The sequence below is a fragment of the Camellia sinensis genome, chromosome 15 (assembly GCF_055761805.1).
Source record: "Camellia sinensis isolate YWXY chromosome 15, ASM5576180v1, whole genome shotgun sequence".
Lineage (NCBI taxonomy): Eukaryota > Viridiplantae > Streptophyta > Magnoliopsida > Ericales > Theaceae > Camellia > Camellia sinensis.
In genome coordinates this window covers 5,556,204-5,583,365 of record NC_138975.1, presented here as the reverse complement: position 1 = coordinate 5,583,365, position 27,162 = coordinate 5,556,204, and the positions used below count along the sequence as shown (strand labels likewise).

Sequence of the window (27,162 nt, the reverse complement as noted above, 5' to 3'; positions counted from 1 at the left end):
ACAGTTTTCACCGCCTGTAACTAAAACTTGAAAACTACTTGTTCAGAATTTGAAAATTTTCTCTATTAGAACAGAAAAACAGAAGTGTATAGCAGAGAAAAAAAAAGAGATCGAAGGAGAAAGGCGGATGTAGAGAGAGGATTGTACTCCGACAACTATTTTTTGTTTAGATCTAGCCAAATCTGATGTAGATCTACTTAGATCTGATGTAGATCTACATCAGATCTGAGTAGATCCACTCATCTTCTTCGTCGGAAATATATATCATCGCCGTCGGTGAGAGTGAAATCACGAGTTGATTTCGATGATTGGCAGTTATCAGTGAACCCCGATCAATGGAGAAAGACATGAACACTTGCACCATGTCATAGACGATGAGAGAAAAATGTAGAAAAAAAAGGGAAAGAAGAAAATGTAAAAAGGGAAGAAAAAACCAGAGAGATGGAGGAAAGGACTTTTGGGTGTACCCAAAAAATTATGGGATTAAATGGTATCCGCATGTTCCACATGGGACCTCTGGGTAATTTCCCCATAAAAAAATTGAATCGCTATTTTAACGGATAAAAAATTGAACAGAAAAAAATTGGAAAACTAGGATAAGAATTTGAACAGATAAGGAATAAAGATTGAACAAATAATAAAATTTGGACAAATATTTGAACAAGTGAAAAAAATTGAACTGATTGTCAAAATATTTGCACGAAATTGATATAAAGTTGAACCGATAGAAAAAAATTTTGAACAAATAGAAAATAATTTAAATAAATAATCAAAAAAAGTCAACAGATAAATTAATAATTAAATTAAAAATAAAATGTCCCCTTCAAAACAATAAAAATATTTGTCACCAAACTATTTCACAAGAAGTGAATTTTTCACTAATAAAAGTATCTACTAGGCTTAGTCTTATATTCTCTTAGGTTGAAATTTTCAACAATTTTCTCTACTTATTAATTACATTGAAAAAAATTCATTAAAACAAAAAACTCAAAAATATTTTTAAACACTCCAAACTAAACAAGGTGATTGTACCTCAATTATTACACGGTACATTTATAGACAATATATGATATATCATGCAAGCAAGCACAACACCATGTGGGGCAAACTCCTGCCACATTGTGTTTGCCAGTACCCAAATTGGGTAGAAATATATTACACTGGCAGAGCCCTAAAGACACCAATTTGAATGAGGTTTTTTTGTTCCTCCAAAAACAAAAACAAAAACAAAAAAAGCAAAAAAACAAAAAAACAAAAAAACAATGATAATTTATACGAGGCTCTTGCTCCAGAGCTCTATCTCCTGTATTTCTGAGGTGCAAAAGCTATGCTTCAGCCTGCAATATCCTTAAGCACCATGAGAACAAACTCTATAGAAGGAATGCAAAAAAATGGCTTCCTAAAGAAAACTCTGAAGCTCCAATGAAAACAAAATCAAATATAAAATAGGTGAGGCACCAAGTTTTTAAAACTCTGAAGCCCCCATGTGAGGATATGTTCTCTCCTTTGAAAGACCGTGTAATGCAAGGCTTTGATAGTGATACCATTACTGTTAACATGTAATGAGGACTAGTGTTTTTATTTGGTAAAACTAAGTAAAGATACAAGCAATGCTTTTATGTAAGGTGTATCGAATTCTCTCAATAGAATAGATGTCAAATGAATGACAAACGTATTCTTGTCAGAGGCTGGCAGAACAAGACGACTTCATGCTTGTTAGAGGCTGGCTAGCGGACCCTTGCTTCCTTGCTTTAATCAATTGTTGGAAAACTTTGGGAGAAGCTTAGTGCATCGCTTAATAAGACAGCTTCTTCTTGGCTTTGACCCATCCTCCAAACCTTGAAGTCTGGAGGGAAGTAGTTAGCATCACTCCAACGTTTCAGTGATTCCATTGGAAAGGGCCCCTGTACCTCTCCCTGGGGATCCACATAATGCCATATTGACAATTGTCCGCCAGCATCTTCAACTTCCTTATCATCATCACTCACTTCAATCACCTGAGTTGCCACAACCACCTGCTCGTGCTCATCAACTTTTCCATGAGAATCCTCCTCGAATTCATCCAAGTTCTTCTGTTCTTGAACAAATTGAGCTGGCTGATCTTCTGCATCATTATCAATCAACAAACAATATAACGAGTTCCAAGTGAAAAACACTTTTTCATGTAAATAAGAACCTCAACCAACAATAAATTAGGTCTAAAATTAATAAAAAGAATTTCCCCCTTTTAATTATTTTTTCTGCTTTCATGTTTTGGCCAAATGTATTAGAAATCTAAAATCCTCCAACCCAACGAACTGGCAAGGTGTCTCCCCAGCAGGTGCTGATATGTTAATGAACTTTTGAATGCCTGATCCAATTAAAAGTAGGTTATAGAAACATTCAAACTTATGATTTATGCACTCATCTAGTAGATAACCAACTAACCATGCTTGGAGTCATGACTAGATAAAGATACTGTCATTATGATTTACTAATATATTTGCAATATTAGGTTCGATTAAGGGTTTGTCTAGTGGATTATGTTTCTTATGTCACAAAGGATCATAAGTTAACATATTGATATATTTAATTCCACCAAGAAAAAGATCAAGGGTTAACAATTTTTTTAGATGCATTAAGGTCATCAATTTTATTGTCATATTTTGACGTCTTGAAAGCAACTTGTATTCCTAAAGAAATTAAAAGAAAAAAATTATTGATTATTCTGAGCATGGTTTTATTCTTAGAATCTTCACTGCTCTGATTCCAGTTATCTTTATATACTACATTACAATCAATAAAAAAAGCTCCAATGGTCATATTGACGTCCTATTTATGTAAAAATTCTAAGGCCACAGGCTTCAAGCAACAATCATCGACTGTCCCTTCAAATCATACATTTAGTCAAAGATTTCGACCACTCGTTAGTTTTCATTAATGTAAATAAAGAAACAAATAAACAAAGGGTTAATTACATGGAAGGATCTAACAATTGTAGGGACCTCCATTAAAATTGTTAAAATTACACTATCCTCTCATGTCTGGGTTGTTGTCGGTTAACTGACATTAATAGTAAATGTGCAATTACCCCTTTGCCCCTTCACTAAACCGATTTTCAATGACACTATTTTTTTTTTAATTTAAATTAAAAATAAAAAAGAAGAAGAAAAAAGTAATACTAATTTTTCCTAATACCCATATCCAAACACCCATATAACCCTCTACGTCTCTTTCTCTCCTCTCTACCAAAACTTTTCTTCCAATCCCTCTTTCCTCACTCCTATTCTTCTTCCACCGCCCCCTGAAGCCCCCTGGGCACTGGCACCACAACCACCTAAACCCCATTGGGCCGCCAAGACGAACTCCTCTTTCTATACAAGTGAAGTTAGTTTTATTGGAATTTTTCTTTATGCTTAACATGATTTTAAAATTAAGCTTTGGTTTGTAAGTTATCTAATGATATTTAATTTTGGTTTATACTTTACTTTTGGCACTAAATGTGAATTGTAGGTTAGATCTGAACCAACTAAACCATTTAACTAATTATTGCATTATTTCAAATTAAAAATAAATATTTTTATGAATGTAACAAATTGTTTTCCATACCCTACTTTTTTAAGGTTTTACTGTATTAACATTCCCATATCATACCAGTACCCCTACATGTGCTTCGTAGCAGTTGGTTCATGACCACCATAAATGGATGAGAAGAGAGAGGGAGAAAGGGAGGCATGTTGAGGAAAGCAAAAGTGTAATGGGAAAGGGGTGTTTGGTTATGGGTATAGGCGTAGTTGTAAAACCGGTTAGGGGTATTAGCATAGTTGTAAAACCATGATTTGAAACGTGAATCAAAATTGCCTTGTACCGAATCAAAACATGAATCGTAAAGGTTCAATCACTTTTTCTAAATTACTTATAAATATAAAATACTTAAACTTAAATCAATGAAAATATTGTTTGAATGATGATCATGTGGTTGCCTTTCCTCCTCTCCTCAGACCACTTCAGCTCTCACTCAACTCACATTTGGTGCCTATTATGTGCCTACCACACTCCCCAAAAGGCTTCCTCAGCCGTTGACTCACCTCCAACCATCCACAAATGGTTACAAATAATATTAGTTATTGGCAAAGTTAATGGGTCATCACTTAAAAGGCAATTATCTAATGTCACTCCATAGCCTACCCCAAAGATGTGTTAAGTTCTTATCAGTTGTGTTGCTAAAGGGGTAGGTGAAGGAGCTTAATTAGAGGCAGAGGCTTCTACTCAAGTTTGTGAATAAACCTTCATCCATCTTCGGCTAACTTTGCTGATTGAATAATCACTTTTACCCAGTTGAATAAAATGAATTTTGTACCTATTTCAGGATTATTGCTTTAACTGGAGGCATCTTCAAGGTGCCTAAGAATTGGAATTGAGACTCGAGGAAACACACATATACAAGAGGCACTTTATTTCTGCAAGCCTTCAATGCAAATGAAACAATTTGACATTGAAATCCATAGCCCGAACCATCAGATAAATCAGTGCCACTCATAAAAACATAACAGTCTGATATTATGCAATCTAATTATAAAAACAAGTAGACTAATTTTTAGAGGCTGAAGATGTGAACAAGTTTCCAAACCTAAACACACACACACACACACCCACATCACTTTTTTTCATGGGACTTCCAAGTGCACCTTAACTAATTTATACAACTACTAGCAAGCCAACGAGAAGGAAAACAAATAAAATTTATGTTAATGACGCACCTGCAGCATCAGTACTGCTGAAGTTTTTGGTTGACAAAGTTTGATTTGCCTCTAACTCACAGGTAGAAATCTCTGATGCACCCCTAAGAATTGATCTTGGGGAACCATAACTTCCTTCTTGTGGTGTAGCTTCCTGCTCTATTTCATCTGCAGTTACTTTTGGAACCTCAAGCAATAGTCTCGACTGTTCAGACGGTGTTTGAAGCAGCTGCTTTCTTTCCAGGTACTCAAATAACGTAAAGGCTGAAGCAGGTTAAGGATCCAATGATGATTAACGACTTAGTGTATATCTGGTTTTTCTTTTGACATATTGGTTACCTATGATAAGATACCATTGCAAATAATCAAACACGCCTGTCATTTCACAAAAAGATGGGCATTAACTGCGTTGTTCATTTTATGAAATAACCAGTATCATGCAGAACAACAGAATCTTTAAGGAATTGTAGGAATGCAGTATCACAGCAGAGAAGCTGATTCTCAGCCAATAAACCACTGCTCATACATATACATGCACACACACATTTTATACATGTGTGGGATCAACTTGTAAATGCCGTCAGCATCGTGACTATTACACTACTTGATAAGAATTTGTGGAACACATTTCCGCCAGCGGAATAAAACATAAGGTACCTTTAAATTGTATGCATCTAAAGCCAGGATCAAATTAGACCTAGAAAGAACTAATATTCTTACACCCCTTGAGACTTTGTGAAAGATATTTTACCAAGCACATTGTTGGCCAAGATACTCTTATTGTTATGTTCTGTAAACTAAAAAGAAGCTGGAAAACAATACCTATAACATCCAAAACTAAAAGTTTAACAGAATTCTATCTTTTTTGGAAGGGTGGTAATTAATGATATTTGAGACCCATGTAACACAAATACCGTCTCCAACATTATATTTCAACATTTCAGCATAATGCTTCGATGGAGAACACTAATAAAATCTAAGGATGAACAATACTCACCCCTTTGGTACTTGTAGCCAGTAGTTATATTATCATATAGATATGTATTGAGAAATGCACTTCAAGATAAGGGAAAACTTTTAACCATGACACATAATACTTAGACATCATTAAAGGATATTCTTTGCGCCATCCCTTCTCATTAGCTCGATCAATGAGATTTTGCAACAAGGTAAGCTCTCTCACCAACCACTGTAAATAACTCACAAAATCACGCAAAAAAGGATCAGGATCAATTAAAAATAAATAATAACTAAAATTCAACCCCTTAATCACATCAAACGGAAAGGGCAGTTGAGACATAGCTCGATGCAGAACATGGTAGTAGAGTTCTAAATTGACGCCAAAAGCTCATGACATCATGCAAGGGAACAAACATACTTTAATAGAATGCACATCATTAGAAAAAGATTGAGATTTTTTTCATAATCAATATTGACACGGGGTAAAATATGATCGTTTTAATAATTTAACTACTATTAAGCAATGGTTATTTCTATTTCAACCAAAATATTACAAGTTCAAAAACAACACCCACATATGATGCTTCACACAAGGGGTTTGATTATCTTGTAGCCATTGGTTATGTTTTATGGGCTTAGCTTTTATGCAAACCTTCGTTGTTACAAACTTGTCTTGAAATCGCAGCATATACTCAGCAAAGGAGAGTTTGCTACTTAAAAAAATAAAAATAAATAAATAAATAAATAATAAAAAAGAATAATCCCTATTATTAAGTTCTAATAATTTAATAGTTTTCGTTGACAGCATACTCAACAAAGGAGTCTGTTACTTTTAAAAAATAAAAAATAAAATTAAAAAAGAATAATGTCTTTAGTGACAATCCCTGTATTATTGATACATCCCATAGTGAAAAGGGCAAATGTCCCAGATAGTGCACCAGGATACAAGTAGTCATAATTCAATACTCTATAGAAGATTATTGTACACACTCAAATTTAGAATCAAGAAAATACAGCGATAAAACATAATTTCAAAACATTTGGCTCATTTTCCAAAGGAAACAAATAAAATGACCCAAAAAGTAGTATTAATAAACTTGATCTAGACACAAGATTATGATCTGATGGTAAAGTTACAAGCAATTACAGATTTGATGGTAACATTATTTGTAACATTCCCTAGCTCAATAAATAATTAACTAATCTGTAAATTGTAACACAACTATGTGACGTTAAGTATTTTATGCATATATGAAAATTTGGTCTTTATTCATTTGCAGAAATATTGATCATATTCTAGTATCTAAGACTCCACTTGGGGATATACCTTGTCTGGGTAGCTAAGAAGCGGACACGGATATGGATGCGGATACGGGACACAGCGATTTCAAAAAAAATGGGGCCACGGACACGGACACGGTGGGGACACAACAATAAAATATATTTTCATATATTTTTATTTGCTATCTAGGTTAAAATTACATCCATAAACAATCAATATTAACAAAAACTAACTCTAATTCTTTTTTCTTTTTTCTTTTTTTTTTTCAAAAAGCACTTTTAAATTAACACAGTTTATATCTTTTTTTATAGATGATCTATTAAGTATTTAAATCTAAGAAAAAAAATAATAAACATTCAACATTTAACAATCATCAAAAACACTAAATAAAATGGGAGAAAATATAACTTGGCATGTCCCTAGTGTGTCCCTTGAAAATGAATTAATTAAATAAGGGAACACGCCATGTGGTGTGTCCCCGAAGTGTCCGTATGTCCGACACGGATACGGCACTTGTTTTGAAGTGTCGGTGCTTCATAGCTGGGTAGTGATACCAAGACTTTGATTCAACTCTTCCCAGTAGCTTTACCGCACAAACACTTGCCCATCACCTAGTGTCAAAAAGGGAAATAAAATGTTATGTTCACTGTTGTCCTTATTAGAAAATACCAAACTCCATTGTCAAACTTTACCTACAGCTTCTATGTCCATTGTGTTAGTGTACATTATTAGGTTTGTCAATTTCATAGCACTGCATACATCACGTTGGAAGCCAGAAGTGCTATCAGAGATCTTCACCAATATTAAAGGAGTGCTATGGAAGAGCTTCATCATCATGAAGAAAGCTCTGGACATGGAGGAGACCAAGTTAGGGCAAATTGGGCTAAGACCAAGCTGACAAGCCCAAGCTTGTCAGCTTGATCGACCATGTTCTGGAGCGTGGTACACTATAGGAGGTCCAGAGAGCAATCTTAAGAAGTGCTAAAATATGGTCGACCATCTTGATAGATGTAGTCAAACATAACACGAATTCCTGAGAACCTAGAAAGGCCAAGCGATAGTATGGTCAACCATCCAAGTGGATGAGGTCAACCATAGTGGTAGATGTTCGACCACACCTGGGAAAATTTCAAAAATATAGACATTAATTTAGCAGTTATTGGTGGGGGCTATAAATACTAAATGCCCCATTTGGTATAGATTGATGAGGTATAGCACATAAACTCATAATACTCTCTAGATCACATCTCACAGAGATTCCACCTTTGTATGAGTGAAAGTAAGCTTGTGTAACCTTGGTTGGAGGACTTACTCCCATTAGAGCCTTGAGTGCTCACTTTGAAGGGATATTTTCCGATTTTAGTATTATACTTTGTTGTTTACACTAGTGTCATCACACACCTACAATTGTAGTCTAACATCGTGACACTAAGAAGCTATAGGTGAGCTTCTTATTCAAGTGATTGTTAGGATTGTGTTTGGCAGTGGTTGGTTTGAGGTTGAGCCAAGAAAATCTTATTGTTTGTATTTGATTATTGATTGATTATATTGGTGTAAAGGTTTTAAGGTTGTCCTAGAAAAAACGTATTGATGTAAAGATTTTAGGGGAACCTTGGGAAAACCTATTTGGATTAGTAGAGAATGCCAGCAAGGTAAGCTAGGACTGGATGTAGGCACAAGGGTGTGTCCACCACTACAAATCTTGGTGATCATTGTTTTACTTACTTGCATGTTGGTGTAAAGGCTACCCAAGGAGTAGATGAACGAAGGTTTGAGATGTTGCTCCTTTGCGTCTCATATGGTGCACATGCAGATAGAGGAATTGCAGATCGTTTGAGGGGAAGGAATTCATATGTAAAGGAACATTGCTGGCATCCTTATTTTTTTGGCTCAATAATGACATTCCCTTTTCATTCTATTCTTATGTAGAGTTTTGAAGAATTTGTAGATCCCCGTAGTTATATAGGGGGTTTTTTGGGCTTCTTTTGCGTCTCTATGTGCAGAAGGTTGCACCCCTTCTAGCATTTTTATATATTACAGATACCAAGTATGAAGCACGGGTGCGGGTACGATACGGGTATGTCGATACGGCAAATTCTTAAAAAAGTAGGATACAGATACGGCCGGGGTACGTCAATTTTTAATTTTTTAATTTTTTTTTTAAATTGATAGCTAAACATCCAACATACAAATCAAAGTTTCAATATCAAAACTAAAAAGAGAATAGCTTGTCTAAAAAGTTATATATTCTTTTTTTTTCTTCTTTGATTGTCTAAAACATGATGCAAAAGAGAGCAAAACCATGACTCATGGGTAAAAGATGTTGGAAATATTACTTGCTATTTTCAAAATTGAAAGAAGAATAATAAAGGCTAAAATAAATTCTAGCAGCTGCAAAAAAAAAAAAAAAAAAAAAAAAATCACCTCGCCGTATCGGTACCGTACCCACGACGTATCTAAATGTATTTTCCATAGCCGATATGAATTCGGCGTACCCGGTATGCGTACTGCCGTACCGGTATGCGTACCCGCACTCGGTAAGTACTCGGTACTCGTACGGCACCATTTTTGAAATACCCGTGCTTCATAGGATACCAATAAATAAAAAAGGCAAAACAAAAGGATCCTTAAATCTTTTCGTTAACTTTTGTTAATCTTCGGTTTCTTACTGAGACCAGGACTACATACATGCTTCGTTATATCCTCATGCAACATTTGGGCCTTCTGTTGAAACTCCACCTGCGAAGGGAGGTAATCCAGTTAGAATTAATATGTAAGCTATTTAATTGCATATGGTATGAGGAAATGTTTATTGTATATAACAATGGAAAACCAAAAACAAAACTAAAAAACTTGATCAAGTGAACAAGTTATGCCAATTTTTAACTGAAGATAGGACTAAAATAAATCACCATTTTAATAATAGTTTTAGTTATTTAAATATAATGCACTGAAACATCAGATCTAGTATATTTTATTATCAACTATCTCAACAGCATAAAATACAGAGAGCAGATTGATAAACATATTATCATCATTTGAAATGATAAATTTGGTATCCAATAGAAACAATGAGAAGAACAAAACCAAACCAAGCCAAGCCTTAAGTCCCATCAAATGGGGTCAGCTACATGAATCCTTCTTCTCCACGCGACCCTGTCAAAGGCCATTTCATTAGTCAAATTAAGTAGATTCATATCTCTATTTAAAACGCTAGTCAACGTTAATCTAGGCCTACCCCGTCCCATAACACTTCCATCTACCGTTACAGAATCGCATCTCTTCACTACTGCCTCTGTTGGTCTCCGTTGAATATGACCAAACCATCTCAAACGATTCTCTCTCAACTTACCTTCTATCGGTGCTACTCCTACCCATTCCCGAATACACTCATTCCTAATCCTGTCTTGTCTAGTCTTACCACACATCCACCTTAGCATCCTCATCTCAGCCACACTCATCTTATCTACATGTTGTTTCTTGGTTGCCCAACACTCCGTCCCATACAACATAGCCGGTCTAATAGCCGTTCTATAAAACTTACCTTTTAGTCTAGTGGGTATTCGTTTATCGCACAATACCACAGACGCACTTCTCCACTTACACAATCCCGCCTTAATCCTATGGGCCACATCTGCATCAATCTCTCCCGCTGTTGTGATAATCGACCCTAAATAACGAAAATGTTTACTCTTAGGCAATTCTTGGTTCTCAATCTTCACTTCTCCTCTGCTTTCATTGTTACTGTTATTAAATTTACACTCCATGTATTCTGTCTTAGTTCTGCTTATCCGGAATCCTTTAGATTCAAGAGCTTTTCTCCAAATCTCTAACTTTGTGTTAACTCTTTCTCTAGTCTCATCCACTAGTACAAAGGGGAAAATTTAAAAGCTTAAGCTAAAAGCTAAATATTTAGTACAACAAGACTAACAAGTCAACAACTGAAAAGTTTTCAGGTTGTAGATGTAGCTGGAGAAAAATCACGGCACACTTCAAGAGACAGCAAGTTATCAAGAGTTCCAGTGCATTATGTGTGCATATCACCATGCTTAAATAGACAGTTTGCACTGCTGATAACAAGTTCTACTACAGCTGTGTTTAAATGGAAGTAATGTAATCAAACGGTGGAAGTAAAGTAATCTCATTTCAGGTCTTCCTCATTATGTCATTTGGTTGTGTTGTGTGAAGAAATGGAATGTGATTTACAATTATGATTTCCCACGGACAATTTATGACCAAACCAAATGCTTTAATCGCAACAACACAAGAATCTGTTCCTAGCAATGGGATTCCATTCCTTCTCTTCAACACTTCCTTGAGACAACCTTTAGCATTAGCACAAACAAACCAAACCAAACCAAACCAAACCTTCTGTCCTAGTCAAGTGGGTCGACTACATGAATTCTTTTTTACTAACACGTCCATATCAGTTTATGTCTTTCCCTCCCCCTATTGTTCCCATTTGTGGTGATTATATCATTCTTCCTTAATGTTGCATCTATAGACTTTTGTTGTACATGACCAAACCATCTTAGCATGTACACTCTCAACTTATCTTCAATTAGTAATACTCTTGCCATTTCATGAATATATTATTTCTAAGACCATATTTCCTAATCCTACAACACAACCATCTTAACATTCTCATCTCACGCTCCGTTTGTTTGGACGGAAAATGTTTTCTATGTAAAGCCTTTTCCCAGAAAATGTTTTCCGGGGAAAATATTTTTCTATGTTTGGTGGTGGTGGTGGTGGAACAAAGGTGGTGGTGGTGGTGGAACGAAGGTGGAGGTGGAGGTGGTGGCAGTGACATGATGGTGGGGCAACGGTGGTAGTGATGACGATGGTGATTGTGGTGGTGGTGGTGTGGTGACATTGGAAAAATTTTAGTTTGGAAAATGTTTTCTGCCTTTTAAAAGTAGAAAACATTTTCTATCCAAATAGGCTTGTTTTCCATTGACCATGGAAAATGTGCTGACTTTCGTTTTTCATTTTACCAAACATCAGAAAATACAAGAAACATTTTCCAAAAAATACTTTCCGCTCAAACGAACGGAGAATTAGCTACACTCGTTTTATTTATTTTTTGATCAGCAACAGAAAAGTTTAATTTTATTAAGGCTCAGCTACACTCATTTTATGATCGCTGTTCCTTAGTTGCTCCACATTATGTCCGGTAAAGTATCGTTGGTCTTGTAATCATAAAGAATCATGGGCCTTATAATTGGCAATGCTATACTGATACCAAAAATCTTGACATAGAAGGTCATGTTCCTGTCTAAGCTTTCTTTCAACATAGAGAATCCAGTTCCAATAATCCTTATGTTATCTCTTAACGGTTAGATTTCTTGCTGATGAACAATTATTAGTCATTTTTTTCTCGAAAGAAAAGTAATACAACAAAGACCAGACAACAAAGTTCATCTTGTCGAGTAATACATTAAATTAATACATATAGAAACTTACAACAGTAGGCCTCTTGAGGGAACCACTTTTTACTCTTTGACGCAAATCCTCACATTCTTCCTGCAATCACCATGACAAAGCTAAGACACAAAATGCAAACAAATATTTGTACATAAATATTTTTGTTTCTGTTATTCATTAAAGAAACCTTGCTAAAAATTCCACACACACACACACACACACACACACAAAAAAAAAAAAAAAACCTCCAGATTGCTCAACATTACAACTCACAAGTTGATCTACGAGCAAATCATAACTGAGATGTCAATATTACATGATCAAGGGCTGCCATTCAGGTAACCAGTGAGAAATTCTCCAATTGATTGATAAGAAAGAAAGTTTCTACTGTTATAATCAGCTTTAGAGGTGCACAAAATAATACCCAAAAAAACCCAAGAACGGAACCAACCCGACCTCTATGGATTTGGTTGGTTCAGTTTTTTAATACATTGGTTCAGTTTTGGGTCTTAAAATCATTAACTTGATAGGATTGGATTGGTTCTCGGCTCAGGCCATGCCTAAACCAAACCAACCATAGGCCTAAACTAAACCTATATATTGCTTAATTTTTATTTATGTTGACATTGACATATTTTCATGTAATTGGTCTGTTGCAAATACAAATATGGACTTGATTGCACCTTGTCATTTCATATAGAAAAGAAAAGTAAGTGCTAAATGTGGACTTGATTGCAACTCATCATTTCATGTATAAGAGAAAAGTTAGTGCTAAATTATAAGACTCATCTTCATTTACTCCTTTGTCCACCAGACTACTCATCATCTTTCACATATTAGGTTATAATTCATATATAACTAAATTGGTTTCATTTTCTTTTAAAACAATATTTTGTTCTTCTTTATTTGTGTTATGTTAAAGTGTTCAACGTATTCTAATTTTTTATTGTTGAATGTTCAAGACTTGATTATTCTAACCAATTTGATTCACTTATTTTTAGTATAGTGGAACTGCAGTTCCAACCTTGAACCAACCCAAGCTACATTAGGTTGGGTTGGTTTGGTTCTAGTGTATGATTGGTTCAGTCTTGGGTCAAAAAACTTGGAAGCTGAACCAAACCGACCCATACGCTGTGCACCCTAGCTTAATCAACACTAGAACAATTAACCCAAAATTTACAAAAAAAGAGATGAACCAAAAAAAAAAGCATCCATTCCATAAAAATAGAACACTAACCTAATAAAATCCTAAATTAAATTAAACCTCATAAATAAATAAAATTATAAAATCTTTAATTTCTTCTTTATCCAACTCCTTTTGATCCCCGTCACTAAGGCCCATGAAAACACCACAAAATTTAAAACTCAAACCATAAGGCACAAAGACATTGAATGTGACCTTTTTGATTGTGATGCATAGCAATGCTCCAATCCCAAACATTCCAGGTTCATAAAGAGATCACACATAAGAAATAAGTTCAATCCTTTCCAAGGGGGCAGCTTGACCAAAGTTTTTCGCTGAGAATTCAAGGACCACTCCAACACTCTTTTTTCTTATGGTGCAGGAGAGAGGAAAACTTTGGAATTCCTTTGTTTTAAATAACAAAAAAAGTACATTACATGGATAAGCTCCCAAACACCATTATGGCTAAACATTTTGTTTCAAACATTAAGAATCTCTTTCCCTCTATATGCACCAAATTGCTTCAAAATTTCAAAACATTTCTTTCCAACATATTCACCAAATTAGAGGCAAAGTAACACATCTCTAAAGCACCCTACCATCTCACCTCAGTGTGCATTTCTAAATACTCTGCCCCTCTGAACACCAAAATGCAAAAGCTAGAATGAAAGTACAAATAATAAACAAAGGACCTTCCAGAAAAAGAAAGAAAAAGATGACATGTCATGGTTGTAACTGAACTATGTTAAAGAGATAAGTCAATGCATTACATTCGTTCGGAGAGAGAGTTTCATAAGCACTCAAATTTTGAACCATCAGACCAAAAAATGTTGCTCAATATGCAACATCAGAGTTGAAGGAACTTGAAAGAATTAGCCCACTCTTTACCCAGAATTTAAACAAGTAAATTCAAAATTCAATTGATTTTTAAATGAAGGTTTGGCATCAAAGCACAATAAATTATCATCATGTCCGCACCCTGTTGCACACACTGATTACCTCAGAGAAGTTATCATCTGACAGCATGCAAATGCGAATGTCTTTCATCATATTAGGAACTTGAAGTAGAATCTCTGTGCAAGTGTTGCCAGTTCCAGAGGCTTTCCTCACACCTACAAAACAGTGAACAATGTTGCCAAGAGTTAATAATACAAGCTAAAGAAAATAGTATACATGAAGCACACATCCAGAGGGGACAGCCAGCGGCCACAGGATATAATTTTAACAAGCATTTGTATGAACAGTAAAGGCATTGACTTCTCCATTATGTTTAAATTTACTAAAATAAACCAATTTAAATTTCCTCACATGGGCTCACTTGCACCTTGCCCTTCCCACCTGCCAACGTGGTGAAGTCAGCTACGTACTAACGAGTAACATCAATATTACACCAGTTGGGTCCCCATCACGTGTCTCATAAGTGAGTGCAAGGTGTGAGCAAGTGCATTTCTGAAGTACTCAATCCACTCTAAGTCCTTGTGAGGAAGAGTTTAGCTTAGGTGTGCGTGTGCTGATAAAAAAAAATAAAAAAAAAGGGTTGTGTTCAACAAAAATATAGAACACAAAAATCATGAAATACAACTTTAACATAACGCCCATCAATGATAGGTCATATCACTTACTAATTCTTGTCTTTGCTTTCTTCTAAGCTTGTCCCCACCCCACCAATGCATTTTCAATAATACTATATAATAAGTTTCACATGTTGTCAAACATAGAATAGCAAAGCCTAAATGTTGTTAAACCATAGATCACCAGCACTTGCCTTTTCACTCTTATCTAAAGAATTCAAAAGACAAGGAACCGCTATTATTAAGCAATAAAGGTAAGAGCTAAATTAGTTAGCCTCAAGAAACAAAAGCAGTAGCAATCTGAACAGTAACATCTCAAATACCATCTAACATAAGGTCATATCTCTATAACCACTAGACGTGATGAAGCTCGTTGTTTTGATCCATATTGTCAATTAATATTGTAATTCCTATCAAAAAATTATAATACTAATAATAGTCCTACCTTGCATCACTAGTTGCTAATGAATCCGACAAATCAAAATCACTAAAAGAAGTGCAGAAAAGTAGAGAGAGTGATGTGACAACTTATAGTGACTTTTTGGCTAAAATGTATAGTTGACAAACAAGGCCTGAATGTTAATCATCATTCATGATGTGTTCCATTTATTATTTTCTTTACATCACTTTTTGCTATCTTTGTGTTAAACTAATATAAAAAAATATGAATCCCAATACAGAATAAAATTTCATCTATTAACATAACCGCACCACCAAGGACCACACACTTTACAAAAATCATGCAAATCAATTCCATATTCAAATTTGGCTCCATTAACCACTAATGGATCACACGTATAAACTTTGTGCTAAAATAGTAGATCTCAGGAAAACAAATTTTTAAACACAATTCTTGAAACAAATCATAATGAATGCATTTATATGTAACCAAAAAAAGTACCTGTAACTTGCAGAAGTTGGTGAGAATTTTGTTGGAAGTAGTCATTTGGATCAGATTTGACTCTCACAAAACTTCCCACTACTTTACTTTCAAAAGTTTCAGGGTCTGCCAGAAGATCCTGAACTAAACTCCTTTTCAAATACACAAGCTTTATATTTGCAGAAATTATGGCTGCAAAACAACTTTTAGGAGTTTCTGCAACTTTTTTCCTTTGATGAATATTTTTTCGGTCTGAACTGGAGGTTTTCTGTAGTTTACTGACCACCATGGTATTCTCATCGTTTTCCTCTGAACTGTATAAAAACTCATCCTCTGATCCATCTTGGTTTTCAAAGAAGTGTGTTTCCAGCAGATCATATATTTTAATTCGTACCACGGATTTCCTTCCAAAAAGATAATGGAGCCTCTCGTCACACAGAATTCTCTTCTTCTTTTGTGGGTGAATAAGGTTATTCTTGTTTACATAATCATTGATGATGGCAGCCACCTCATATTGGGAGATCTGTTTGCTAGTGTCTTTACCAATTGATTCAAGAAATTCTATGAGAGGCTTAGATCCCCACCCAACAAAGTCCATTTTCTTTGGTCTGACCTTTCTCTTCAATTTCATAGGAACAGACAGCAGCTCCTGTGATTCTTCCATGTAAAAAAATGGCACATCGTCCACTCTCTCATCCATAATGTCAGGATCAGATGCTAACAGTTGATCTTCTACAACTTTACTGAATCTATATGAATCAAGGTGTTCCTCTTGTTCTTGAACTTCTTCACATGGGCATTTGCAAAACTCCTGAAGAAAGAGCTCTTCCTCTTTTGTGTCTCGCTAAACTCCTTGAAAACAAACCTATGTGTTTATATAATATTATTAACCTGTCTGCAATGCAATGTAGAGAGCAATATAGAAATGAACGGCTGCAACAACCACAGAGATAGTAGACTCAACTGCTCCACAAGAAATAATTAAAGCATAAAACCTATGTACTGATGCACAATACTGCAATTGACTACTTTCTCCTTGGCCAACCTTAATTAACTGATTCCCTCACACCCTCCAGCAGCATTACATGTACAGATGTTGATTTCATTAGAAAATAATGGCATGAAGAGGGAGTACTATAATGACAAATGAACAATTTCTTACAACAGGACCATTTAAGTTCCAGTAGTTAACCACTAAATCCTTTCACATGGATTCTAGATGAAAAGCTCTAAAACAACGCCTATAACTAAACCAATGTTGTATCAAACCAAGTATATTAATTTCATGCGGCAGTCAACCAAGACTCTAAACTTGAAGCCCGCTAAACCCATAAACTAAAATAAGGGGGGAAAAGATATAGTCTTTTGATGGCATCAACCAACAACTCCAGAAAATAATTTGAACAGATAGATATAAATTTGAACAAATAGTAAAAAAGAAAAGTCAACAGATAAAACAAAAGTCAACAAATAAATTAAGGGGTAAAATTGAAGATAAAATGTCATCCCAAAACAATAAAAAGACTTCTTACCAAACTATTTCACAAAAGGTGGACCTCTCACTAACAAAAAATATCTACTAAGCCTAATGCTTTGTACCCTCCTTAGATTGGATTTATCACAAATTTTCTCTATTATTTAATAGGTCCTATATCTAGCGATGGGTCTATTTGGTCTTGACAAGCTTTAAGTTAGTTCAAGATGGGATAGATACATTTTATCCTTTCTCTTTTCTTTTTTTTTTTAAAAAAAAACGAAATTTAACAATAAATATTAATATTATTTTAAAGATACTAAAAAAATAAATTTTAAAATGTAAATTTTATTAAAAACATAACAATTTTAAAACTTTTAACACAAAATATACATAGGGGTGTTTTGGCAAGAGACTAAAAAAGCCAAAAGTCAGCTTTTAACCCATTTTTGGTCACATCATCTCTCACATGAAATAGTGAAAAAAACCAAAAAAGCCAAAAAATCAGCTTTTAACCATCTTCCCAAAACACCCCATAAAATAACAAATATGTAAATAATTATACTTGGCATCCCAAAATGTAGCCATCCCAAAACAGGCGTAAATATGCATTGCAAAACAACCGAGCCCTAATTTGGAGATAGAGCGAAAGATGTTGGCTGGAGTCACTGGAATGGAAATGGTCCTCTTCGACCAGAATCTTAGGTACTATCTCTACTTCTCTACTTCTCTTCTCTATCTTGTCTTCTTATTCTTATTATTCTCAACGTCACTGCGTGGCAACGAAACGCAATGTTATGACATGAAGAAAAGAGCCAAAAAAGAAGAAGAAAGGTAGGGAAATTCTAGCATACACATCCTTCAAAAGGGTGCATCATATGCATCCCTAGTTATGCCATTTTCTTCTTTAGTTATTATGACCAATTTTCTTCTTTAGTTATGACATTATTTTAGTCATGACTCATTAGTTCTTTAGTTATGCCCCATGTTGTGTTTAGTTATGTCAATTTTTTTTTAGTTATGATTCAAAAAATATGAAATTATATCATTTTCTTCTTTAGTTATAAGGTGAATATGGTACATACTCTTTGAAGGGTTTGTACCATAGTGTTTCCCAAAATGGTATATCATTGTATAATAAAACCGTAATCTAGCCGATTGATTACATAAAACACTCAACTAATTCTTATGGAAAGGATTTTTGAGAGTAAAAATATGAATTACCAAATTTTATACACAATAGTTACATCCAAATAGAATATTTGGTAATTCATTTAGGTGTCTAGCATTTTTCTTTTGATAATTATTAAATGTTTGCTCTGTCTCCCGTACTTCTTCAATCTTGTGGCTTTACTTTGTTATAATATGAAGCTCTTGCTCCATTATGGGAATGCTGTTGCTTAAAGCCCTGAACACTTTCACTTGTTATTTATTTATTTATTTAAAATATATACTTCTTATTTGTTAATGAGGAAATAAGTGAAGAAGGTCTATGATTTTATAAACAGGTACAGATAACTTTATCATACTATTATCTGATCTTTGATTTATTTGAACTTTTGTCTTCCTTGTTTATGTATTTATATATTTCTACCGAATGCATGATCTTACCAAGTTATTTGGGATACTTTTAAGGGGTTAGGAGTCTCAGTGATTTGAAAACTGCAGTTATGTTCCATAGGTCAATATCATTAAAGCTGCAGTTTCTCTTCTAGAGAGATGTGATTTTGCTTATTCATTAGTGGCTTATAACACAGTTTCATGTTGACCAGTATGCGGCTTGAAGATGAGTGCAGCATGGGGCTCATCCAGTCTACTAGTTATTAGAACTAGATCCAATAGTTGGGGTTTTGTAATTGGAGGCCCATGGAGCTAATTTCGGGAGCTGTTGGTTGATGCCATCAAAAGATTGTCAGTATTGATCTCCACAAGCTTTCTTTGTCTGTCTCCTGTTGAACATCAAATGGACCATATCTTTTCCCCCCTTATTTTGGTTTATGGGTTTAGTGGGCTTCAAGTTTAGAGTCTTGGTTGACTGCCACATGAAATTGACATGATTACACATAGCAATGACATCTTCAAATAACATCAAATACCCATTCCCACTAACATATGTTAAAGCTATTAAAAAAAAAAGAGCAGAAAACCAGAAAAAAAATTTAAAAATTAGAAAGGCAAAACCAAATAAGCACTTAAAGTTATTAAAACATGAAACCCTAAATGTTATTAAAACATAAAATGAAAAAAAGAGATCTAGAGAGATCTAATATGCAACCAACCATGCATTATGAAAACAAATACAAAGAGAGATCAAAACAATGTGAAAATGAGAGATGGTTACCTAGGATTTCTGTCGCACAAAGCAGTGAATGAGCGGACAAATGAAGGGGTTATAACATGATGATCCAGTACTCAGTGGTGACGTTCGTTGTGAGAGAGACACGAAAGCCAAAGACTTCAGACAGAGAGAGAGAAGACCAGAGAAGAGACTCAGAGGGTTTGAGTGTCTATTCTTCTCTTTTAAAGGTGGGAGAGAAATAAATAAAAAAGAAAAGAAGAGTCAGGTAGATGAAGACCGGATGAGAGAAATAAATATCTACCTATCTATTTATACTATCTATATAAGCAAATGTAGTTGTTATGTCAAAAGACTCCATAATTTTATAAGAAAACTTAATAATAATAATAATAATAATAATAATAATAATAATAATAATAATAATCAAGATAAAAATAAGAATAAAAAAAGAAGCAAAAAATAAAGCTTATCTCTTTGTTAAAAAACTTTTAAAAAATAAAATAAAATAACCATAACCAAGAGATAAAAAGAAAAAAAAAAGATAAAAATCTCATATACTTATCCTTATCTCTGTTCTAAAAAATTTAAAAAAATCTTCTCTCTCGTTCTTCTTCCAAAACATTGTTATGTTATTGAAAGTTGCAATCATTTTTTCCTCATTTTTTTTATTTATTTAATTGTTGTTAATGTGTGGCTATCTGATTGATCTATAAATTAATTTTATATTCTTAAAATAAAATTTTAAATTTAAATAAAATCAGACATAGTTACTAGTTATCAATTTTCTAAAGACTAGTGAGGTTGGCTGTGTGCAACGCACGCAACCTAGTGCCCATTACAAATAAATTTCATATAAATAAATCTTTCCAATGAAGAGAAGAAGAGGCTAGAAAAATGAGAGAATATATGTATATAAAAAAAATTCTTACCAAGCCACAAAAATGGTGAATCCTGCAATATGAGCAAAGAGGTACAAATTCTTTAGTCACTTTGAAACACATAGAACATTGCAATTCCAATCAAGGACATTATTTACAAGGCATTGTGACACTCATGATATGACTAAAAAAAAATCACTATGGAACATTTTTGTGTATTTTTTGTTATACCATGAGGGTACTTTTAAAGTATAGTGCCTAGTGTATCTTTGTGTGCATATATGTTGATAAAACTTAATTGTGAAGGGAAGATTGAAATTTCTCAAAAAGACAACCAGAATAAATTGCAATATCTAAATAGCCCACCTGCGTAAACTGCAAACCAAATAGCCAATTGAAATAGCCAACCTACAAATATTATTTAGATAAACAATTCAATATCTAAACAAGACAATTCTTTAACAATCAGCTAATGTTAACTCTTGTTTGTAATTTATTTAGGTTGGCTATTGTAGAACATTCTTTCTACATTCAGGTTGGCAATATTCAAATTGCAAACAAAAGGCAATATTTAATTTGTTCTTGAATAAACAAATTTTAATGAACAATAGCATTCATTTAAAAAGAACAACAGTAAACTTGAATGTTAGAAAAATTAGAAAAAAAATAACCTTAGCATTTATTTATTGTTAAATGATTAAAAAAACCCCACAACAAGAAAACGAATTATATTGCAATAGCTATGACAAGTTTATCATGTTCATGTTTTTTGTCAGTCAACATAATTTTCTAGAAACTAATTTGATTATAGATCTTGTTAGAACTATAATCAATTTGGCATCACAACCAAACCTAAGACCAAAGATGTAAATGGAGAATTTTCTATTGAACCCACCATGTCTCTTGAGCAAAACCAAGGCACACATACATTCTCATATACAAATGAGGCAACTCTTAAAAGTTTCAACAATAAAGCTATCTTAACTTCAAACAGAACAAGTAACAGCACTTCTTCAAGAAAGTTATATGTAAATGGGTCCATTGATTTTGGTGTTCAAAATATTGGCATCACAACCAAACCTAAGACTAAAGTTTATGAAAAATTAATATCAAACCGATAGACGAAGGTAGACACAAACCAATTGAAAATAGTCAGCTCCATTTTTTTATTTTTTATTTTTATTTTTAACACCTACTTCTTATTCTCATTGTCACAAATATAACATATATTGATACACACTGGCCAAACAATGAAAGGCAAGGATTTTTTTTTTTTCTATTTTTAAACAAATCATCAAAATAATGAGCCTCAACCTTCCCATTTCAAATCTCTGTTATCAGAATCTTGCGATTTACGATTCGATTCCCAATTTTTGCAAAATCGATACGAATCTATGGGTGAATCTATTTTGGAAGTGAATCTCTAGTGAATCGTACGATTCACAATCGATTAACGATTCGATTCACTTTTTACGATTCATGTAATTTTTGAAATTATTGTGTTCAACATATTTTTGACTCTTTTTTTGTCCATTTTTTAGTGAAAATGACATAATACAACTTCTAGTAGCGTTTTCAAAATAACTAGCGCATATACATGATTTGTTGTTATTTTAGTAATCATGGAGTTTTTAATAGGATCCAATCAGGTTCAGTCAGACCTAACATATTTTTAACCTTCTTATTTTTTTTCCCTTTAAAAAATCATAATATATCTTCTAAAGATATTTAAAATTAAAGTTACACTATGAATTATCTATTGCTACTTTATTAAATTTAATATTACATGTATGAGATCAGTTATATCTTTTAAAATGTTTTAAACTTTAAAATAAACGATTCTAAATAATTTTTTCTTACTATTTGCTCACTGTTACTTAGAAAAATATGTATACCTATTGTCCAAATATTAATATTGTTGTAAATTATTGTTATTTTAGAAATTGATAGTTTGTCTATTTGGTTATTATCTTCATTAAGAATGGTTGTTAAGAAATATCTAAAAAAGAAAAAAAGGTAAGATGGTGATTTTATATAGGAACCTTTGTTAACTTCTTACCTATTAAACTACGTGATTATTATTCAAAATAACATTTTCATAGATTTAAGTCTAAATATTTTATGTTCATAAGATATATTTAACATCTAAATGTATAGATATATGTTTTTAAATAATTTAAAAAAAATGACCGAATCTTTACGATTTACGATTCAATTTGATTCGATTTGCGATTCGGTACGAGGTCATTTCGATTCACGATATGAATCCCGATTTGACAACTCTGTTTCAAATACAATTCATAAACATGAATACATAAATAAATTTTTTGTGGCAGATTTCAATACATATTAAAATAAACTTGACAGTTTAAAAATCATAAATGAATTAAAACTCATTAGTACCTTGTGGTCCGCTGGCTTGTTGAGATATCAATGTTAAATGGGTTTGAGTTGATAATGCATTTTCAATGAAGACAAATAAAAATATTAGCAAGTCAATACTATCAAATTGATGTTTAGTGAAAATGAAATATGGGCTAAAACTGATTTTTAGGGACACAAAATATAGATATTATATGATAATATATAAGCTGAAATCAATGAATTGTTTAAAATAAATTTGACTGCTTTCTCACTAAGGGTGAAATATAAAATAGTAAATGTGCTTAATAGTTCTTTTTTGATTAGAAATTTATGCTCAATACTAGAGAATTATAGACCGCTGTTGTGCGATATTAACACTGAACCAAATCATTCGGTTTGTAATTTTGTAGAAGTGGTGCTACATCCCCCTAATTCTATCTCTAATGAGGTGACCCACTCCCATGTGAAGTGGTCCCACACTTCTCTCCCTCTCATCTTTAGCCTCCCTAATTCCACATTTTAGGCCTGTAAATGGATCGGATTCGGATCGGATCTGTCAAAATCCGAATCCGATCCGATTATGTCAAACCCGAATCCGACCCGAATCCGTTTAGTCTATGTCCGATTATAGATATCCGAATCCGATGATTTCGGATATCCGATCCGATAATCCGATCCGATCCATTTATTTATTTATTGAGCTACAATTTTATATAATTTGATTTTATTTTTTTTTTCATTTTGTGTTTTTTTTCATTCAAATTGAGAATACTCGGATCGGATTATCAGGTTATCGAGTCGGATCGGATTTTTGTAGATTCAATCCATTTAATAAATGGATTAAACGGATTCGGATTATCGGATTTTCGGATCGGATTTTTTGTAAATGTATTCGGATTATCGAATTGGATTCGGACCGGATTCGGGTTAAATCCGATCCATTGACAGCACTACCACATTTTTAGAGGTGGGATTAGGGGAACAAAATTAGAGGGATGAATCATTATTCAATTTTGTAGCTAGGCCTAAATATTCTTTTTTATTTTTATTTTTGATAACTTGCTATCCGGCCCAATGGACCGACTAATCCGAGGGACCAAACTGCTTAAATATTCCTTATACTAAGTAGATTTGGCCTTTCAGAATTAGGCTGAAGTAAGAATAATTTACTACCAATTAGTGAAAATGAGCAATCTTTCATTCATTAGCACAATATATATATATATATATATATGTTAGTCATTATATCATAGTAAAAAAAGTTCAGGAAAATACAGCCATTGGACACTTACCTATATGACTAATGGACAACCAAACACAAAAACAAAACTTCAACAACAAACGGCAGTAGCAAGTTTACAGCTCCAAAATGCCAGGAAAAAAAAGGGCATAAAATACTATATACCTCACCAATGCTGCATACGCACATGAACGCAACACACACAGTCAAATCTAAGAGATTAATGATCACTGAGATTCCTTGAGATTCCTTGATCAACCACGGGAGAGCAGCTGCTATCCTTCAATAATATCACAGTTCATGCTGTTTGAGTGAGATAGAAATTCAGATAAATGAGAAGTAAGAAATCACATTATTTTTTGGGGGAAAAAGAAATCAAGATCAGGATCGCTAAGAAGAAAAAATTAGAATGAAAACAAAATACAAGGAAAAATCCAAAATTATCTTCAACACCAAACCCTCACATAAGCAACTTACCAATGAATATATATAGTGTGAGTGAGATGATGATCAGGGAAATACCAGAGCATGCTGAGTGTAACCAAGACCCAGTATTATTAATCTAAAAACAGTTCTGCCACTATACAGCTTATAAGGTATCATGGATATTGCCTGACAATTCCATAACATGATCTAATAATGCATGTTTTGATACTTATAATTAGTTTCTCCCATGAACCCTTTCTTGTTATGCTGACTCAACAAGATCATCATTGATCATTGATAAGTAACAATCTGCTCCTATTTTAGAACAATAATTTTTCAAACCAATGAAGCTAATTTTTCAACACACATTCAGTAACCATTCAAGCTAATTTTCAACTCACCGAAAATAAAAATGAACTAATTTTTTTTTTTTATAATTAATTCAAGAAATTAATTTTTATACGATCACAGCGTTAGGGTTCTCTCTAATTTTAGATTCAATAAATTAATTTTTTTTATACAATCACAACTAAGCGGGACCCTAATTTTCGTAACAGAACCCAAAACTTTTTAGATTCAAAAAATTCAAAAAAAAAACAAAAACAAATTCTACGTTCAACCCATTAAAGAACCCAAGCTTTCAATTTTTCCAACTCAGATTCAGATATTTTTCCCAACTCAAATTCAAGAAATTTAATTAAAAAAAAAATATTCACAACCTAAAAAAGAGCCCTAATTTTGGCGTTCCTCAATCCAAAAATAATTTTTCAATGGAAATCCCCAAATCAAAACCCTAGTTTGAATCTCCAAACCTGGTTTAAGGCTGGAAGCGTTTTTCTTCCCCGAATCTCTTTGGCGTGCGTATCGTCTCTTCTGTCTCCTTCCGGCGTTCTTCTACCGGCCGTCTTCTGTCTCTCCGTCGTCTCCTCTAGCTCGCCCCCTATCTCTCTCTCTCTCTTCCTCTTCGTTCTTCTCTTCTGGTATAGCTCTTTCTCTCTCTTCGTTCTTCTCTTCTGGTTTATCAATTTCCCACTTATGCCCTCATACCTCAAAGTAGATAGTAGAACAATTTGCAATGAGAAAGGAGGGTAAATTCGTCCTTTCACATGGGACGGAATTTAACATATCCAAAGTTAAAAAGTGACCATAAAGTTAAAATTCTCCATGCATTTAAGTTACAATTCTCTATATATTTTTAAGTGACTATAAAGTTAAAAAGTCGCAATTCTCTATATATTTTTGTACATTTTGAAGTGACTATGGGGTTGTTTGGGATGTTCATACTTTTTGACTTTTTATGAAATATGGGTTGGGTTTGAAGTGATGTGGTAGAGAGGTGATGTGACTTATATAAGATGATGTGACTTAAATAGGATAGTGACTTTTTGACTTTTTGACTTTTTTTGAACATCCCAAACTTAGCCTATATAGTTAAAAAGTTGCAATTCTCTATATATGTTTTTACATTATAAAAAATAATATGTTCACAAACTAAACCCAATAATAATAATAATAGTAATAAAAAAGGGACAAAAAGAAAAAAAAAGAGTAAAAAATAATGATTATCCCTTTACTAAAAAAATCTTAAAAAAAAAACAAAAAATAAAAAGATAACAATTCCATAGAGTTAAACTTATCTCCTAAAAAAAATCTAAAAAATCTTATTTCACATTTTCTTTGATTTAGGGTTTAGGATTTTAGGATTAGGGTTTAGGGTTTGGGGTAAAGGATTTAGGATTTAGGTTTTAAGATTTGGGTTTGAGATTTAGGATTTGGGGTTAAACTTATCTCCTAAAAAAAATCTAAAAAATCGTATTTCACATTTTCTTTGATTTAGGGTTTAGGGTTTTAGGAATTAGGAATTAGGTTTTAAGGTTTAAGTATTAGGATTTAGGGTTTGAGGTTTGGGGTATAGGGTTTAGGGTTTAGGGTTTAGGATTTGGGATTTAGGGTTTTGGGTTTTGGGTTTTGGGTTTTGAGTTTATGGTTTGGGGTTTAAAGTTTAGGGTTAGGGCTCACAGTTTATAGTTGAGGATTCAGGGTTTAAGGTTTTAAGTTTAGGGTTTAAGGTTTAAGGTTTAGGGTATTGGGTTTTGAGGTTTTAGGGTTTAGAACTTAGGGTTTAGGGCTTAAGGTTTTTAAGAGTTTAGGGTTTAAGATTTAGGATTTTTCGGGGTTTAGGGTTTTTAGGGGTTTTGGGTTTAGGATGCCAAGGTAGCAACACATGTTGCAGCTCAGGCTGCAGCCAAGGCAGTAGTCAAGGTAGTAGCCCAGGCAGCAGCGGAGGCCGCAGCTAAGGTCGTAGTGTAAGGCAGCATCGCAAGCTGCAGCCAAGGGAGTAATCAAGGTAGCACTGTAACAACCTCGACCCATGATTAACGTATAATCCATGATTAAGAATACTATGGTTTAAGAACGAGAACATGCGTTAATTGTGCATTTTGTATGTGTTTTACATTC

General features: G+C 33.6%; 1 protein-coding gene across 33 annotated transcripts; it reads right to left on the bottom strand.

Annotated features, from left to right (window-relative positions):
• Positions 1-1,412: 1,412 nt before the first annotated feature.
• On the bottom strand, positions 1,413-25,881 carry LOC114320307 (uncharacterized protein At5g08430). Of its 33 annotated transcripts, none has more exons than XM_082907638.1 (12): positions 25,515-25,881; positions 24,442-24,556; positions 21,039-21,080; positions 20,724-20,745; positions 19,837-20,012; positions 16,043-16,916; positions 14,570-14,682; positions 12,427-12,486; positions 9,649-9,699; positions 5,837-5,907; positions 4,740-4,975; positions 1,413-2,104 (listed from the first exon to the last, which is right to left on the bottom strand). In XM_082907638.1, exons 6-12 carry the CDS (start codon positions 16,719-16,721, stop codon positions 1,752-1,754), a joined length of 1,563 nt encoding a protein of 520 aa, XP_082763764.1. In that variant the 5' UTR covers positions 16,722-16,916; positions 19,837-20,012; positions 20,724-20,745; positions 21,039-21,080; positions 24,442-24,556; positions 25,515-25,881; the 3' UTR covers positions 1,413-1,751. The 33 variants fall into 33 exon arrangements, with proteins under 33 accessions (XP_082763764.1, XP_082763784.1, XP_028123266.1 ...); XM_082907658.1 differs by having other exon boundaries at positions 1,413-2,350; positions 16,043-16,886; XM_028267465.2 differs by having other exon boundaries at positions 16,043-16,886.
• Between the last annotated feature and the right edge of the window lie 1,281 nt (positions 25,882-27,162).